Here is an 18719-nt window from a genome sequence, read left to right on the forward strand (position 1 = left end):
GAGAGGCTGTTCTCAGTAGTGAGAGATGGCAGAACAAGGAGCAATGGTCTCAAGTTACAGCGGGGGAGGTCTAAGTTGGATATAAGGAAAACTATTTCCCTAGGAGGGTGGTGAAGCGCTGGGATGGGTTCCCTAGGGAGGAGGCAGAATCTCCATCCCCAGAGGTTTTTAAGTCTCGGCTTGACAAAGCCCTGGCTGGGATGATTTAGTTGGGGTTGGTCCTGCTTTGGGCAGGGAGCTGGACTTGAGGATTCCTGAGGTCTCTTCCAGCCCTGGGATTCTATGGTAGCTGTGTTCAGTCCCATCAGTGGAAGATGCTATGATCCCCAGTGTCACTAACGATCACATTCACATGAACCTCCCTGATTGTTTGTTTCCCTGGGGTGTTTCAGATGCAAACATCTCAGAAGCAGTTCAGCTCCGGCTGGTGAATGGCCCCAATCGCTGCGCTGGGAGAGTCGAGGTGTTTCACGGCCATCGGTGGGGAACTGTGTGTGATGACGGCTGGGACTTACAGGATGCCAGAGTTGTGTGCCAGCAGCTGGGCTGTGGGACGGCGTCATCAGCCCCTGGGAGATCTCATTTTGGACGCGGAACTGACATTATCTGGCTGGATGAGGTTCAGTGCACAGGGACAGAGGCTGCCCTCACTGTATGCAGGGCTCGGCCGTGGGGCATACATAACTGTCACCACGGGGAAGATGCCGGTGTTGTGTGCTCAGGTAACGCTCCTCCAACACATCACTGTGGGTGTTGCAGAGAGCTAGGTGGGTAGCTCATCATGGGCCACAGTGCTTGGGCCTGTGCTTCGGGGAGCAATAAGATGGTTCTCTTCTCAAAGACTGTACTGCCCATACTAGGGTTGCCAGGTGTCCGGGATTCACGTGAACTGTCCGGTATTTGTGGGCTCCGTCCGGTAAAAAAAACCAGGAAATACCAGACATGTGAAATGTCTGGTATTTCCGGTTTCCCTCCGACGGAAGCCCGGCGGGGACAATTTTCCCCTGCCGCGTCTGGCGGGGGAGTGAGGAGCGTGTCAAAGTGGCAGTGAAAGGGGGTCAGGAGGAGTCACTTTCCAGGCACCATGCTAGGGGGGTGCCAGGCTGGGGTGGGAGCGGAGCACACGCTGTTCTGGCCCACGTGACCAGCAGAGACCCCGGAGCTGGCCACGTGATGCCTCCCTCTACACCAGACGTGGCCAACCCGTGGCTCGCAAGCTGCATGAAGCTCTTGCCCTCCAAAAGTGAGGCTCGCAAAGCCACTCCTGAGGCCACTCCAAACAGCCCCCACCCCCTGCTGGCTCCCCCCGAACTCCCAGCTTCCCTTGCTGTGTCTAGACTGGCAAGTTTTTCCAGAAAATCAGCCGCTTTTCCGGAAAAACTTGCCAGCTGTCTACACTGGCCGCTTGAGTTTCCGGAAAAGCACTGACAATCTCATGTAAGATCGTCAGTGATTTTCCGGAAATACTATGCTGCTCCCGTTCGGGCAAAAGTCTTTTTCCGAAAGACTTTTGCGCAAAAGGGCCAGTGTAGACAGCACAGTACTGTTTTCTGCAAAAAAGCGCCGATCACGAAAATAACGATCGGGACTTTTTTGCGGAAAAGCGCGTCTAGATTGGCCACGGACGCTTTTCCGCAAAAAGTGCTTTTCTGGAAAAGTGTCCTGCCAATCTAGACGCGCTTTTCCGAAAATGCTTTTCATGAAAAACTTTTCCGTTAAAAGCATTTTCGGAAAATCATGCCAGTGTAGACGTAGCCCCTATGTTTACCAGGTTGGAGCTGCGGAGTTTTAAAAATGGTGCCCAAGATGGCGGCCATCTTCAAGGGGCAGCCTCCTTTTCAAAACAATTTTTTTGCTTGACAATTCTGACAATTCATGACACTGTTCTGCCCACGCCCCACCCCATCCTCATTGCAGCCCTTGCCTCAAGCCTCCTCCCTGGGCGATGCAACGGGAGCAGGCGGGTCAGGCACCACGCAGCAGGTGGGACCACCCCCCGACACTCACTGCAGCGGCGGGAGCAGGAGCTACCCTGACTCCAGTCCCAGCCTGCTACCCTGAGCCCTTCATTGCTCGGGGGGGAACGGGCTGGGGTCGGGGAGCTCAGTTTCCCACGCTGCGGTGAAGCAGAGTGCAGCGGGCTGCGACATAGGCAGGGCGGAGCCAGAATGGCATGGAGCTGGCTGCTGGGTAGCTCTGGCTCCCACTGCTGAGCTGAGGGGGGAGGGGAGACCCCTGTTGCCATGCCGTGGCATGCCAGCGCCCCCCCTCCTCCACCCCAATAATCCTCCAGGCCTCCCTGGGCCCCACAGCCCTGTCCATAGGATGGCTGAAGTGGCTGCCATGGGGTCCACCGAAGCACAGGGCCTGGGGCAGCTGCTCCAAACTGCCCAATGGACAGGAGGGATCTGGTCATGCTCAGCTGTGAATCACGGATATGCTGAAGCAGCCCTGCACAGGAGCCAATAGCAGTGCCAGGAGCAAGGATGTAAATCTGCACCCCAGGAGGCCTCCTGCTGGCTTCTGCATCAGGGCAATGCGGGGTGGGAGGTGGGATGTTTCACTGAGAGCTCTGGCGGGAGCCGTTGCAGGCTGTGGCCCCGTGCACCTGGCTGGCAGGGAGGGGAGTGGAAAACATCAGCCTTGACAAGTGATTGGCCTGGTCAGTGGTGGGGGCTGGGGCTGTCACACCCGTCACTGGGAGGCAGCTTGCAGATGCTCAGGAACCTCCCTCAATGTTTGTTCCCTTGGCTGTTTGCAGACGCCGGCATCCCAGAAGAGTCTCAGCTCCGGCTGGTGAACGGTTCGAGTACCTGCTCCGGGAGAGTCGAGGTGCTGCACAACCAGCAGTGGGGGACCGTGTGTGATGACGGCTGGGATTTAATTGATGCTGAAGTCGTGTGCCGGCAGCTGGGCTGTGGAACAGCCTTGTTAGCCCCAAGGGCGTCTCGATTTGGGCAAGGCTCCGATCCCATCTGGCTGGATGACGTTCAGTGCACAGGGACAGAAGCTGCCCTCTCTGCATGCAAGGCTAAGCCTTGGGGAACGCATAACTGTCAGCATAGGGAAGATGCCAGTGTTGTGTGCTCAGGTAACCCTCCTCCGTCACCACGGGTGTTGTAGGAAGTGGGACAGAGCCTCAGTAAGGGGCGCTCTCTCCTCACAGTGAGTTCTGGCCCCCAGCTCCCCAGCATCACACTTAGGGCTTGCACTGCAGGGAGCAGTGCATGTGCCTCGGTGAGAGACCCTCCCTGGCGCTGAGCCCCCTGCCCCACCGCAGCACCATGAGCTCTGGGTAACCCTTGATCCCATTTGTGGGATGTGGGTCGAATGGGCCATGCAGTCACTCAGGGGTCCTGTATGAAGTGTGGGGCTCTTCCCCCTGTCACTCCAGGTGATTTCCATCTCCGCTTTGCCAATAACATCTCACAAAGTGTGACTGGAACCAGGATTCTTCCTTCCTCGCCTACACAGCCCATGAGTTTCTGTGCCTGGTCTCTCAGCTGCCCTGTTCTACACCAGAGGCGGCTGCATCCCAATTGTTCAGAATAAGGCTTTTTTTAAAAAACTGATTGTGATTTATTGTGTAATTAATTACACCTTTATACAGTAATAGAAACAATTTATTTAAATATTTTGGATGTTTTCTATATTTTTAAATATATTGATTTCTATTACAACACAGAATGAAAAGTGTACAGTGCTCACTTCATATCGATTTTTCATGGCAAATATTTGCACTATAAAAAAGAAACAAATGAAATAGTATTTTCAGTTCGCCTCAGACAAGTACTGTAGTGCAATCTCTTTATCATGAAATATTAACTTACAAATGTAGAATTATATACAAAAATAACTTCATTCAAAAATAAGACAAAGTAAGACTTTAGAGCTTGCGAATCCACCCAGTCCTATTTTTTGTTCAGCCAGTTGCTGAACAAACAAGTTAGTTTATATTTATGGGAGATAATGCTGCCTGCTTTTTTACAATGTCGCCTGAAAGTGAGAATAGGCATTTGCATGGCACTGTTGTAGCTGGCATAAAAAGATATTTATGTGCCAGATGCATTAAAGGTTCATATGTCCCATGTTTTGACCATCATTCAAAGTACAGGCAGTCCCCGGGTTACATACAAGATAGGGACTGTAGGTTTGTTCTTAAGTTGACTTTGTATGTAAGTCGGAACTGGTACATATTGTAGGGGAAACTCTAGTCAAACATTTCTCCAGAGCTCAGTTTTATTCTCCCACACCTCACTTCCCTTAGTCCTTTATTCTCAAGCTGAGGTGTCTGCTGAGAAAAGCTGCTCCGCGTCTCCCTGGTCTGCTGCGGGGTGGGGGGGGGGGCCTAGCTTCGCGTCTCCCTGGTCTGCTGGGGGGAAGCAGCTAGTGCGGGGTTACCTCACCCCGTTTGTAAGTACGGATCCGATGTAAGTTGGATCCATGTAACCCGGGGACTGCCTGTATTTGTGTCCATGTTGATGATGAATTCTGCTCAACATCAATCCAAAGTTTTTCTTTGTGAAGTGCATAGTCAACCTGTGGAACTCCTTGCCAGAGGATGTTGTGACGATCAGGACTTTAACAAGGTTCAAAAAAGAACAAGATACATTCATGGAGGTTAGATCCATCAATGGCTATTAGCCAGGATGGGTAGGAATGGTGTCCCTACCCTCTGTTTGTCAGAGGCTGGAAATGGATGACAGACAAGGGATCACATGATGATTCCCTGTTCTGTTCACTCCTTGGGTACATCTAGACCGCAAGCTTCTTTCAAAAGAACCTTTTTCAGAAGAGATCTTCCAAAAAAAATTCTTTAGAAAGAGAGCGTCCACACTGCAAAAGCACATCGAAAAAGTGCTGCACTTTTTCAAAAGATCCAGACTGCCTGGACGCTATCTCGCATGTAAGCAGTGATTGCTATGGATAGCATGGCCACCAGGGCACCTGTGTTTCTTCCTCTTCCCTCTTCTTCTGAAAAAACTCCCTCTTCCCCATCCACACACACCTTTTTCGGAAAGAGGTCTTTCGGAAAAGACGTTCTTCCTCATAGAATGAGGTTTACCCATGTCGGAAAATCCCCTGCATTCTTTCAATTTTCTTTTGAAAGAACATGATTGCAGTGTGGACATAAGTGAAGTTTTTTCGGAAAAATGGTCATTTTATACCCTCAGCAGGGCTCATACCTGGACTTGTGTTCTCCAAGCACATGGACTGAGGGTTTAAAACAGAGCACAGGAACCCCATACTTAGACTCAGGGGGGCTGTGTCTACATTGGGCCACTTATTCCGGAAAAGCAGCCACTTTTCCGGAATAACTTGCCAGCTGTCTACACTGGCCGCTTGCTTTTCCGGAAAAGCAATGACGTTCTACTGTAAAATTGTCAGTGTTTTTCAGGAAAAACTATGCTGCTCCCATTCGGGCAAAAGTCCTTTTCCGGAAAAGCAATGACGATCTACTGTAAAATTGTCAGTGTTTTTCAGGAAAAACTATGCTGCTCCCGTTCGGGCAAAAGTCCTTTTCCGGAAAAACTGTTCCGGAAAAGGGCCAGTATAGACAGCACAGTAGTCTTTTCCGCAAAAAAGCAAAAAATCTTTTTTAGGGGAAAAGACAACATGTCGGGCTCGTCTACACTGGCCCCTTTTCCGGAAGGGGCATGTAAATTTCACCTATCGTAGTAGGGAAATCCGCGGGGGATTTAAATATCCCCCGCGGCATTTAAATAAAAATGTCCGCCGCTTTTTTCCGGCTTTTAAAAAAGCCGGAAAAGAGCGTCTACACTGGCCCTGATCCTCTGGAAAAAGCGCCCTTTTCCGGAGGCTCTTATTCCACGAGCCCGTCATGTTTATTAAGAATACAGTATGAAAAGCTGCATATGCATTTATACATCCACACACAAAGGTCCTGCAGATGATTTATAGTTACCAGTCTGTCCTGACTTAAGTTAATGTTACCAGCCAAGTAAGATTGAGCATGAGTGAGGAGTGGAGGTTCATCTATCATGATTTGAGGCTCCTCTGAGGCTTGGCTTGCAGGATAAAACCCAGTCTTATGGCAAGAACCCCCCTTTTCTTGCCGAGGCTTTGCTCCGCGTCTCCCTGGTCTGCTGGGGGCCACCCCAGACGCGGAGCGGCTTTTCTCGCCGCGGAGGACGCGGGCGGCAGGACCGCAGTGCGTCTGGGCGGTCCACCACCCGAGTCCTCCGTGGCGAGAAAAGCCTGGTCTGCTGGGGGGGGGCACTAACTGTGCTCCCCCCCAGCAGACCAGTGAGACACGGGCAGCAGGACTGCAGAGAGGCGCCGCAGTCCCGCCGCCCGTGTCCTCAGAGGCTTTGCTCCGCATCTCCCTGGTCTGCAAACCCCGCAGCAGACCAGGGTTTTCTCGCTGACACCTGGGGTAGAGCAGCTGGGGCGCTGCCGGGTTGGTCCAGTAGCGCCGAGGAGCGGCGCTGTGGGACCAACCTGGCAGCGCCCCAGCTGCTCTGTCCCAGGTGTCCAGACTCAGCCACTGTTGAAACTGATCAGCGGCTGATTCCAGGAAGCCTGGGGCAGAGCAACTCTGCCCTGAGCTTCCTGGAATCAGCCGCTGATCAGTTTCAGCAACAGCTGACTTGGGGACACCTGGGGTAGAGCAGCTGGGGTGCTGCCGGGTTGGTCCCCGCAGTGCCGAGGTGCGGCGCTGTGGGGACCTACCCGGCAGCGCCCCAGCTGCTCTGTCCCAGGCGTCCAGATTCAGCCGCTGTTGAAACTGATCAGTGGCTGATTCCAGGAAGCCCGGGGCAGAGCAGCTTTGCCTCGGCTTCCTGTAGTCAGCCGCTGGTCAGTTTCAACAGCGGCTGAATCTGGACGCCAGTTCCGACTTACATACAGATTCAACTTAAGAACAAACCTACAGTCCCTATCTTGTACGTAACCCGGGGACTGCCTGTCTACACCAGACTTACATTCTTATACCAACATTAAAATACTATATTTTGGCTACAGCCTTAGCAGGTGTGAACCCCTGACAGGCTGTCACTGAGGCTGTTAACTCCGTTCCTCAGAGTCACTAGTGATCAGAGCAGGGGTGGGCAATCATATTTTAGCAGAGGCCACTTCAGAAATTTTTCAAGTGGCCCTGGGCCACACTGGAAGGGGCGGGGCCTCATGTGGAAGGGGTGGAGCCTCAAGTGGAAGGGGTGGGGCCAGAATACTTCCTTGCTTCCCCACCCACAGACCATGAACTCTTTGCCCCCCCCCAGAGATTCCCCCTAGGTATCCATTCCCCTGGCGATGGGAAGAGTCTTGGGGGCAGGGGAGCACGCGAAGTCTCTTCCTGCTCTGCTAGGCACGTCTGAGCACCGTGTGCTCCTTGCAGGGTGGGGGCAGGGCGGAAGAAACTTCATGTGCTTCCCCTGACCCTCAGGCCCTGATTGGTCTGGGGGCGAGGGAGCACACAAAGTCCCCGCCCACCCTGCCAGGAGCACATGGTGCTTCTAAGTGCCATGCACTCCTTGCAGGGCTAAGGAAACTTCCTGCACTTCTCCCCGCTCCCAGACCATAATTGGGCCTCTGCAGGCTGGATCAACCCGCTTGGTGAGCTGGATCCAGCCTGCGGAAGCCATTTTGCCCCCCCCCCCCCCAGATCAGACACATAGGAACCTCCCTGAAAGGTTATTCCCTTGGGATGTTGCAGACTCAGGCATGTCAAACGTGGTTCAGCTCCGACTGGTGAGCGGCCCCAATCGCTGCACTGGGAGAGTCGAGGTGCTGCACGACCAGCAGTGGGGAACCGTGTGCGATGACAGCTGGGACATAACTGATGCTGGAGTCGTGTGCTGGCAGCTGGGCTGTGGGACGGCGGTCTCAGCCCCCGGCGGGGCTCGGTTTGGACAAGGAGATTACCGTATCTGGCTGGATGATGTTCAGTGCACAGGGACAGAAGCTGCTCTTACCGAATGCAAGGCTCGGCCATGGGGAGACAATAACTGTCACCACAGAGAAGACGCCGGGGTTGTGTGCTCAGGTAACCCTCCTCCATCACAGTACTGTTTTCAGGGAATTATCCACAATGATTCCAAGGTCTCTTTCTTAAGTGGTAACAGCTAATTTAGATCCCATCATTTCTCTGTGTATCGTTGGGATTATATTCTTCATGTGCAATACTTTGCGCTTGTCAACACTGAATTCCATCTGCCCTTGTGTTGCCCAATCTCCCAGTTTTGTGAGATCCCATTGTAACTCTTTGCAGTCAGCTTTGGACTTAACGACCACCTGCTGAGTGTGCAAAAGGTGGGCATGTGGGGGGCACAAAGGGGGGCAGGGAGGGTTTTTTATTGCCTCAGGCTACGTCTATACTGCAAGGCTGTGTCTACACTGGGCCACTTATTCCGGAAAATCAGCCGCTTTTCCGGAATTAGCTGAGAGCTGTCTACACTGGCCCTTGAATTTCCGGAAAAGCAACGATGCTCTACTGTACAAAATCAGCCACTATTCCGGAAAAACTATTCTGCTCCCGCTCAGGCATAAGTCCTTATTCCGGAACACAGTGTAGACAGCCCAGTAGTCTTTCCCGGAAAAAAGCCCCGATCGCGAAAATGGCGATTGGGGCTCTTTTCCGGAAAAGCGCGTCTACATTGGCCACAGACACTTTTCCGGAAAAAGGGCTTTTCCGGAAAAGCAGCCTGCCAATGTAGACGCTCCTTTTCCGGAAAAACTGAAAACAGAATAGTATTCCGTTTTAAGCATTTCCAGAAATTCATGCCAGTGTAGACACAGCCCAAGCCTCTTGCAGAAGAGCAAATGCAAATGGAGCGCTCTTATTTTCTCAAAAAAATGAGGCAGAATGGCTCTTGCACAAAAGGGGTTTTTTTTCACAAAAAGGCACTGTCTACCCAGCGCTTTTTTGCACAAAAACCTCTTGTGCAAAAGGGAAAGGAAGGGGAAATGAAAATGAGATCCCTGCATATGCAAATGAGCATCTCATTTGCATTTGCCCTTCTGCAAGAGGCTTGCAGCATAGCTGTAGCCTCAGGGTGAAATGTATCAGCACAAGGCAGCTTCCCGGCTGTGCTCTTAAAGGTACAATTGCCCTGATGCCTTGGCTCTCACTGCAAGCCCTCACAGTGCCCTTTTCGGCACTGCTACAGTACAGTGGACAGAACACTGTAAAACAGGGGTGGGGATTCTTTTTTGGGGTCAGAGGCCAACGACCCACAGAAAAATCGGTCGGGGGCTGCATGCGACTGAGAAGCAAAAACAAAAAACAAAACCAAAAAAACCCACCAAGAAACCCCTTTCAATGATGTGGCCCCCGAGTGAGAAGCAGAAAGACACTCCCAGCATTCCCCTCCCGCATCAGAGCCTGGGGGGGAGGAGGGCAGCCTAGATTTTGTGTGCTCCAGCCCCACGGGAGGGCAGCAGGGGGCTGGAGTGTCAGCGCGGGCTCCCTAATGCCCAGAGCCATGGGGGCCAGATCCAGCCCTCGGGCCTGAGGTTCCCCACCCCTGCTGCAGAACATCCCACAACCGCGTTGGAGGGAATGCGTAACACTGTCGGAGGATTTCGAAGGCTTTTGGTTCATACGTCACTTCTCCTAAAAGTTCACAAGCTTGTCTGTGATTCCCTGAATTGCACTCCCGTCCTGGGAACCCTCGTCCATTAGAGTTTTGCTCTTTTACAGATGTTGTTTCTTTTTCTCTTATTACTCTGTACATTTTATCGTTTCTCTGTATTATCATTGTGCAATGCGTGTCCTGGCACTAGGGCTACGTCTAGACTGGCCCCAAATTCCGGAAAAGGGATGCAAATCAGGTAAGTCAGCATAGGGAAATCCGCGGGGGATTTAAATATCCCCCACGGATTTAAATAAACATGGCCGCCGCTTTTTTTCCGGCTTGGGGAAAAGCCGGAAAAAAGCATCTAGACTGGCGCGATCCTCCGGAATAAGGTAGGAATAAGAGATCCTCCGGAAAAGGGCTTTATTCCGGAGGATCGTGCCAGTCTAGATGCTTTTTTCCGGCTTTTCCCCAAGCCAGAAAAAAAGCGGCGGACATGTTTATTTAAATCCGCGGGGGATATTTAAATCTCCCGCGGATTTCCCTATGCTGACTTACCTGATTTGCATCCCTTTTCCGGAATTTGTGGCCAGTCTAGACGTAGCCTATGTGTATTGATCGTAATAGCTAATGCTCAAAATCATTCCAGTAGCGGGAGGTTACTGGTTTTTGCAATTCCACCTGTGTTTCTATTCTAGCACTGGCGGTGGGTTTTGAACTTTGATTTGTACCTGGGAGTTTTGTTTTACTTTTTTGTTTTGTCTTTTCATAGCACAAGTTTTATTCTGTTGGGTGTGTTACGACCAGCTCTGTGTTCTCGGGGATGAGGGCACAGTATTTCAGGCCCATACTCAGGGGATGCAAAGAGTGTAACCCCCTCCCCCCCGCCCCATGATCTCCCAAGTAAGCATGAGGACAGCGATTCTGGATGGGCAGGGAAAGGCATTGCCCCAGCCGCCCTCCCCTGTGCTTCCGCTGGCTGAGGGAAGGCTGGGGCTGATTGCCTTACCCCCAGGCGAGGCTGGGAGTGGGGCTGGGCTCCTTTATATGGAAATAAATCCACATTTACCAAAAAAAAAAACAGCTCCCCCCTCCCCCCCCCCCCGCCAAGAAATTCCTACCTACAGGCCTGGCCCTGAGGCCGTCAGAGGAGAGCTTGTTCAGCCCTTGCTCAGCCATGGGGCTGTGCAGCCAGCCATGCAGCCTTCCAAGGGGGCTCTCCCTAGCTGGGGGAGGCCTGGTTGTATTGCTGCCCCACAGGCACACGCAGATGGGGCTAAGCCAAGTCTCTGCTGCAGCTGTCCCTCCGGCCAACCCATCAGGGGCTGGGAACCCCAGCCCAAGGGCTATGCCCCAGGCTGCCAACAGGCAGCGACAAGTCAGGGCTTCTACAATCACCCACCCATCTGCCAGACTCTGCCCCAGAGCTGCTGCCCCCTCCAGCCCAGCTCTGCCATTGTTCACGGAGAGCTCTGGCGGGACCAGTCACAGGCTGTGGCCCCGTCCATCTCACTAGGTGACAGCTGGTGGGTAGGAAGGTGGAAAATTTCAGCCTTGCCAAGTGATTGGCCTGGTCAGTGGTGGGGGCTCACACCCCAGCGACTGTCACACCCGTCGCCAGCAGGTGTTTGTTCCCCTGGCTGTTTGCAGACGCCGGCATCTCAGAAGCGGATCAACTCCGGCTGGTGAACGGCTCGAGTCGCTGCGTCGGGAGAGTCGAGGTGCTGCACAACCAGCACTGGGGGACCGTGTGCGATGACAGCTGGGATTTAACCGATGCCACAGTCGTGTGCCGGCAGCTGGGCTGCGGGACGGCGCTATCAGCCCCACGTGGGGCTCACTTTGGACGAGGATCTGACCCCATCTGGCTGGACGACCTTCGCTGCACGGGGACAGAGGCTGCCCTCTCGGATTGCAGGGCTCGGCCTTGGGGAGACAACAACTGTAACCACGGAGAAGACGCCGGGGTTGTGTGCTCAGGTGACCCTCCTCCGTCACAGTACTGTTTTCAGGGAATTATCCACAATGATTCCAAGGTCTCTTTCTTAAGTGGTAACAGCTAATTTAGATCCCATCATTTCTCTATGTTTAGTTGGGATTATATTCTTCATGTGCAATACTTTGCGCTTGTCAACACTGAATTCCAGCTGCCCTTGTGTTGCCCAATCTCCCAGTTTTGTGAGATCCCATTGTAACTCTTTGCAGTCAGCTTTGGACTTAACTATTTTGAGTAATTTGGTAGTGTCTGCAAATGTTGCCACCTCACTATTTACCCTTTTTCCAAGAACATTTATAAGCTTAACTGTACTAGTCCAAATGCAAATCTGAGCAGCACAACACTCATGGTTACTCTTTTCCCCTCCTATCTTTTTATTGGAGTACCTGGCAATGTTTTCACGATGCTCTAACAATCCTTCAATTACTGGAATGCCCCAGGCTTTAGTTATTCTTAATCACCTGCCTCCCTCTTTTTACAACAAACTCCCTGCCCCAAAGGCAAAGCTGCAAGCAGCTCAAACTCTGTTGCATTTAAGAACTTCTTTGGAGCCAGGGAATGCAGCTTTAAGCAGACCTCAAGTATGAAATCCAGGGGTTCAAACTCTCGTACCCCTAAATAGTGCCCTTGCACACCATGCACCCTCACCTTCTGCTGCCCCCTGCCCTGGTACAGTGACCCCTGCTGATGGCTCTGCTGAGCAGCAGGCGGCTCTCAGACGCTCAGGAACCTCCCTGTGTTTGTTCCCCTGGCTGTTTGCAGGCGCCAGCATCTCAGAAGCGGATCAACTCCGGCTGGTGAACGGCTCGAGTCGCTGCAACGGGAGAGTCGAGGTGCTGCACAACCAGCAGTGGGGGACCGTGTGCGATGACAGCTGGGACTTAACCGATGCCACAGTCGTGTGCCGGCAGCTGGGCTGCGGGACGGCGATATCAGCCCCACGTGGGGCTTACTTTGGACGAGGATCTGACCCCATCTGGCTGGACGACCTTCGCTGCACGGGGACAGAGGCTGCCCTCTCGGATTGCAGGGCTCGGCCTTGGGGAGACAACAACTGTAACCACGGAGAAGACGCCGGGGTTGTGTGCTCAGGTGACCCTCCTCCGTCACACACGGCAGTGCTGCAGGGAGCGGGAGGAGGTCTTGGGGGGGGGTGCTCTCCCCTTGTATTCCATGTTGACCCCAACGCCCGAGCACAGAATTACAGCCTGACTGCATGGACCCTCCCGGGCGCTGATCCCTCTGCCCCCCCCCAGCACAGTGGGTACTGGGTAACCCTCGATCCCCTTGGTGGGATTTGGGTCAAATGGCACCTGCAGCTGCTCAGGGCAGTAGAAACCTGGCTCCTGTCAGGTGTCGGGCTCCCACTCCCATCACAGTGATTGTGATCTCAGCTAATTAGCCTGCATCGGTGACATCCCCCAGAGCTGTGGCCGGAGACAGGGTTCTTCCTCCCTTCCTCTCCTACCCGGCCCCCGTGTTATCAGCTGCCATGTCCCCCCAGAGGTGGCCGTGTGGTAGCAGTGGGCAGTGGCACACACCAGCAGGAGGTGCTGTGTTCCCCACTGTCTCTAGGGATCACGCCCAGGATCCTCCCTGAGTGTCTGTTCCCTTGGGTCATTAGCAGACTTCCCGTTGCCTGAAGTGGCTCCGAGCCGGCTGGCTGATGGCCCCAGTCGCTGCGCTGGGAGAGTCGAGGTGTTTCATGGCCTGCAGTGGGGGACCGTGTGTGATGACGACTGGGACTTAACTGATGCTGGAGTCGTGTGCAGGCAGCTGGGCTGCGGGACGGCGCTGGCAGCCCCCCACGGGGCTCACTTTGGGAGAGGCTCTGACCCCATCTGGCTGGACGACGTTCAGTGCACAGGAGCCGAAGTTGCCCTCTCCAAATGCAGAGCCCGGCCGTGGGGAGATGGTAACTGTCAACATGGAGAAGACGCTGGTGCGGTGTGCTCAGGTAACCCTCCTCCCTGGCGTCAGGCCGGGCGCTGCAGGGAGCGGGCTGGGAGCTTTCAGCGCTGACCCGGCTCTGCTGTCCGGCCAGCGCTGAGCCCTGTGCCCCAGGGTGGTGCTGAGGGGCCGCGCTGCAGGGAACCAGTTGGCGGGACAGGAAGTGCTGCTTTTGGCATGGTGTCAGTGGTGAACCCATTCCCCCTCCTCACAGTTCCAAGGGGGGGCTCTCTTCCCTCGCTGGCAGGGCTGGCCCCAGTGTGGTGCTCCAAGGCCTGTGTGCCTCAGGAAGCAGTTCCCCTGGATGTCAGGGTCACCATTTCTCCGTGGGTCACAACTGAGAACAGTGGGGACTGGTGAGGGGACACACAGGCTACCAGCCATGTGACCTCATCCCAGCCCCCTCCGCAGGCTGGAGTGGGGTCCTGAGGCCTTTGTCCTCGCTGAGGTGACAAGATGGTGTTTCTGGTCACATGCCTGATTTTGCTGGGTCAGGGTAGAAGCTGTGTCTACACTGTAAAGTATAAAAGTGTGGTGTCTCTCCCCGTGCTTCCGGTAACCCACCTCCATCTCCCCTGTCTGCCTTTGCTGCATCTTTAGTAACAGTTTTACCAGCCCCCTGCCCCAAGCTTCGGCGCTAGGCCGCTCCTAGGAATTGTTTGCTCCCGGTACATTACAATGACTTGTTATTGGGGTGGCCTCTTTCTGACCTGAGCAGTTAGCTAACGGTCATGCCAAGTGGGTTGTTTCTGTTCGGAGAGACTGATTGAAATTGCTGCAGCTAAGCAGGCAAACGTGATCCTGTGAAGTATAACGGGGAATAGCAAGTTAGAGGCGGGAGAGAGTTTGGGCACTCAGTTGTGTAGCTTAAGTCGAAATAGTTTATTTTGGCGCTGTCTACACAGCAGGAAGTCCGAGTAAGAGTGTTCTTCCTCCGGCTTCCCTGCCTCCTCGGAAAACGAGGGTTACAGTCTGAGTAAGAAGTCCTCCAGCTCGACATTATTTCGACATTATGTTGAGATAACTGCTTGTTGTGTAGACACAGTCTATGTTATTTTGGAATATCGTCAGTTATTCCTAAATAATGCTGCTCCGTAGACATAGTCTTATGAACATTGCTGGATTTCTGCAGCACAGTCCTGGTTATTTACAAAGCAAGTACAAAGTCCTGTCTCTCTGAACAGAGCCGAAATCAAACAGCAGGTGAGAGTTTCTTTGCTCATAGTTCAAAGTCTCTTTCAGCCCATCCTGACCCCAAAACTCTTAGCATTTTCAGGTCACGTGATCAGTGATTCTCTGGCCGCATTTGGGCTTCTTTGCTCCTTCTCTGCAGCCTTCTGTGTGTTTCTGCTGCCTCTTTCTCTCTCCTACACATGCACAGGCACACCCACGCACACCCCCACCAATCAGTGTCACACCCAGCCTCTGTGTTTACTGAGTCCCAGGGAAACCCCTCCGGCCACAGGGCTCCCTTTCTCACAAGCTTTGCCTGCATCACACTGGCTGATCAGTGCTCGAGCCCTGAAAGAACGAAGTGGCAGGGCCCCGGTGCAGAGGCCTAGGAAAGCTCTGGAGTGGAGTTCTGGGGTGTCCCAGCAGGACGTGAGATGCACTGAAACGTGCTGAACCGCACAAACCCCAGCTCCAGCACACACAGGCAGGCCTGGGCCACGGCATCTTCCTGCAGTACAGGACCCAGCCGGCAAGTTCAGACTCAGATACAGATCTGGCGCCATCTGGCGACATTGGCGCAGCCTGCACCGATCACTAGAGCATCCCCTCCCCACCAGTTACAGAAGCAGCATTCCAGGAGCCCAGGCGCCCTGCCAGCCACACGGGTTTCCTTGTCACTCCGCCTGGGCGAGGCTGGTCCTCAGCCCTGGAGCCATCGGCCGTAGCTGGACGTAGGTTATTGGCGAGGGGAGTTCAGGGCTCGTCGTATCCCCTCGGCGAGGCCCATCCGCCGTGGAGAGGCGTCTGGGGAAGGCGGCCGTGTTGTGCAGTCGGCTGCATGCTCTGGCCTGTGCTATTAGCAAGGATCAGTGGTTCAGCTTCCACTGACCATGTGAAGCCCCCACAAAAGGAGGAAGTTCAGGATGCTTGTTCCAGTTGTGCAGCCACATGTGTCCTTCTAGCCCAGGCGGCCGCTCCTCTGCCCAGCCAGCTCAGCTCTGGCCGGCCCCTTCTGGCTTCTCTTTCCTCCCACTCTGCAGTGTTGCCCCGCCCAGGCCACTGGGACAAGGCCAGGGCTACGCTGCACAGTCGCTGGGGTGTAACTGGGAAACACCCACCCCCGAGGGAGGGATCTCAGCTCTCCCCTGACAGGGCTGTGTTGGCAGGAGAGCGTCTCCTGTGGGCGTGGCTGCTGCCTCTCACAGAGACGGGGCTCGTGAGGTAGCAGGAGAGCTCTCGCCTGGCTCAGAGCAGCGGTTTGCAGTCTGTGCTCCCCCAGTTCTTCTTTTGCTGTCTTGGGCAGGTTCCTCTGAGCGGCTGGGCTCTGCTGCAGACCCGTTGCACAGCGCAGAGAGCTCCCTTGTTGCTCCTCTGATCGCTGACCTCACAAAGACCAGGGCCTGGCTGTAGAAGCATCGGCCCAGCCCCGCAGGGTGCTGTTGCTCACATGCTGCAGGAGTGGCCCTTGGGCATAGCTGGGTCAGAGGGAGCTGCTTTACCAGACTACAGACTCCTCCCCTTTTCTGGGTTGCCTTTGTGTAGCCTACAGTGACCAGGCCGAGTGAAGAAGGAAGCAAACGGGTGTTGGCAGGGGTCTCCTAGGCTATGTCTACACTGGCGGATCTTGTGCAAGAACCGCTTGCACAAGGGTTCTTGTGCAAGAAGTCTTGTGCAAGAAAACGTCCACACTGCCCTGTGCGAGCTGTGCTTTTGCACAAGAGCATCCATGGCAGTGTGGATGCTCTCTTGCCCAAGAAAGCTCTGATGGCCATTTTAGCCATAGGGCTTTCTTGCGCAAGAAATCCCAGCCAGGCAGCCACACTGCCCTCTTGTGCAAGAGCTGTGCAAGAGGGCTTACGCCTGTTAAAAAAGGGCATAGCTCTTGTGCAAGAAGCCCTCTCTCACCATGCTGCACTGGAAATCTTCTTGCGCCAGAGTGAGTGGGCAGTGTGGATGTTTTCTGGAAGAACAGCCATTCCTGTGCAATAACCCACCAGTGTAGGCATAGCCCTAGGGTTGCCCTGTCCGCCCAGCCTTGGGGAAGCTCATGGTTTCTGCTCAGGCTGCTGGCAGGAAGTAGGGCTCAAACCCACAGCTCCAGAGGCTCCTGGGTGCTTATCCACTAGGCCAGTGGACCCAACACGGTGCCTGCGGGCGCCATGGCGCCTGCCGGGGCATTTGTGTGCACCCGCCGACAACCTGGGCCGGCCCCGCCCCCGGCGCGCGGCGCACTGGAGGCGCCGGCCCCAGGCGCGCGACACGCACCGGCGCCTGGTGCGCGGCACTCGGGTGGCCCCAGCCCCTGGGCACATGCGGGCGCACAGCGCCGGTGCCGGCCCCAGGCGCGTGGCTCGGGCGGTGGCGCCGGCCCCGGATCCACGGCACAAGGCGCTCAGGCGGCCCCGGCCCTGGCCCTGGGGCACATGCTGGCACCGGGTGCAAGGGCATCCCTACCCTTGGCGTGCCCCAGGACACGCGGCCCCACCCCCCGGGCACCTGGCGTGTGAGTGGCCCCACCCCCCGGGCGCCCGTCGCATGAGTGGCCCCACCCCCCAGGCGCCCATCGCATGAATGACCCCATCCCCCGGGCGCCCGTCGCATGAGTGGCCCCACCCCCCGGGCGCCTGGCGCATGAGTGGCCCCACCCCCCGGGCGCCTGTCGCGTGAGTGGCCCCACCCCCTGGGCGCCCGTCGCGTGAGTGGCCCCACCCCCCGGGCGCCCGGCGCGTGAGTGGCCCCACCCCCCGGGCGCCCGGCGCGTGAGTGGCCCCACCTCTGGCACCCAGGAGCCTCTAAAGGTTGGGGACCACTGCACTAGGCCACTGGAAGACCCGACCCGACCCACCCTCTGGCCTCCCTTCAGTCCCACATTACAAGGCATGTGCCTCGTTTAAACAGAAAGTTGCCTGTCCCGAACTGAGCCAGTGCAGGAGCCTTATATCCCCTATGTCAGGGATCGGCACCTTTGGCTCCCAGCGCGCCGGGGGAAGCCGCTGCTGGGCCGTGAGGTGCATTGTTCACCTTGAGCGTCTGCAGGGACGGTCCCTGCAGCTCCCCCTGGCCGGGGTTCGCTCTTCCCAGGCAATGGGAGCTCTGGGGCCCGGACCTGCCAATGCTCAAGGTGAATAAAGCATTCGCGCCTCGCCAGCGGCTTCCCCTGCCGGGCTGGGAGCCAGTGACTGCGGATCCCTGCCCTACTTCAACTGCAGGGGGCAGTGCTCACCGACGCACCTGCCCCCTCCCCTGCTGGCCCTTCAGAGCTGTGCAGGGAAAGCAGACGGGGCCTGCCTAGGGGCCGGGGCGGAGGGCAAGTGGAAAGATGTGTAGTGAATACTGCCCCCTGCTGGACAGGCACCCTGCTGACTCCTGCCCTCCAGTGTGATCCCTTTCCCTGCACAGGCGCCGTCTGGCAGGGCAAGCGGCTGGAGCCCGGGTCAGGGAGGGGCTCTGTCTGGCACGGGGGGGGGGGATGCTCTCCCGGGGTGCAGCCTCCCCGCTCCCAGAGGCTCTGCCAACTACCCCAGCAGGGAGCAGAGCCCTGCGACAGGCAAAGCCCAGCCACGGCAGCCTCCGGCTCGGCTGCTGGTGCCCACACAAAACCTGCACACGAGCTGCAGCGGCTGCTGGCCCCACACCTGAGGCCCTGGGGTCTCTGCAGCATCCAGATCTGGAGAGAGAGAGACTCCTTAGGACGTGTGGGTGTGGAGACAGGACTTGCCCCAGAGGCTCAAGTCAAGACTGCGCCCATCTGAGGTCTGGCCTGTAATTTTTAAATACAATGTTGGCAACCTCATCGTAGCTCCTGCATCCCTTCCTTGCCTGTTCTCACGCCCTGCTGCAGCCTGGACCCACCACAGCCCCTGTCTCAGGGCCTTCTGTGCACGTAGCCTCTTCTCCATCCACTCGGCCGCTAGCTCTGAACAGCTTCTGGCTAGGTGGGAGGGCCTGCTTGGCTGTTTCCTTCCCCTTTTCCCCTCTCTGGAAAGTGCTCTGTGGCCTGCTGGGCTCCTCTTCGATCCCATCCCTAATGCCCTGTAGAGATGACGCTCTCAGAAGTCCCCTTG

General features: G+C 55.6%; 1 protein-coding gene across 2 annotated transcripts in view; it reads left to right on the forward strand.

Annotated features, from left to right (window-relative positions):
• Positions 1-18719, forward strand: part of LOC102457460 (scavenger receptor cysteine-rich domain-containing protein DMBT1-like) — a 71926-nt gene that overhangs the window by 46450 nt on the left and 6757 nt on the right. The window contains exons 8-13 of one of the 2 annotated variants that reach the window (XM_075914359.1): positions 393-722; positions 2762-3091; positions 7676-8005; positions 11187-11516; positions 12295-12624; positions 13160-13489. In XM_075914359.1, coding sequence (XP_075770474.1) covers positions 393-722; positions 2762-3091; positions 7676-8005; positions 11187-11516; positions 12295-12624; positions 13160-13489 — 1980 coding nt within the window. Of the gene's footprint in view, positions 1-392; positions 723-2761; positions 3092-7675; positions 8006-11186; positions 11517-12294; positions 12625-13156; positions 13490-18719 lie in introns of both variants that reach the window. The other variant, XM_075914358.1, reaches the window with a different exon arrangement.

This window comes from Pelodiscus sinensis, chromosome 33, assembly GCF_049634645.1.
Source record: "Pelodiscus sinensis isolate JC-2024 chromosome 33, ASM4963464v1, whole genome shotgun sequence".
Classification (NCBI taxonomy): domain Eukaryota; kingdom Metazoa; phylum Chordata; order Testudines; family Trionychidae; genus Pelodiscus; species Pelodiscus sinensis.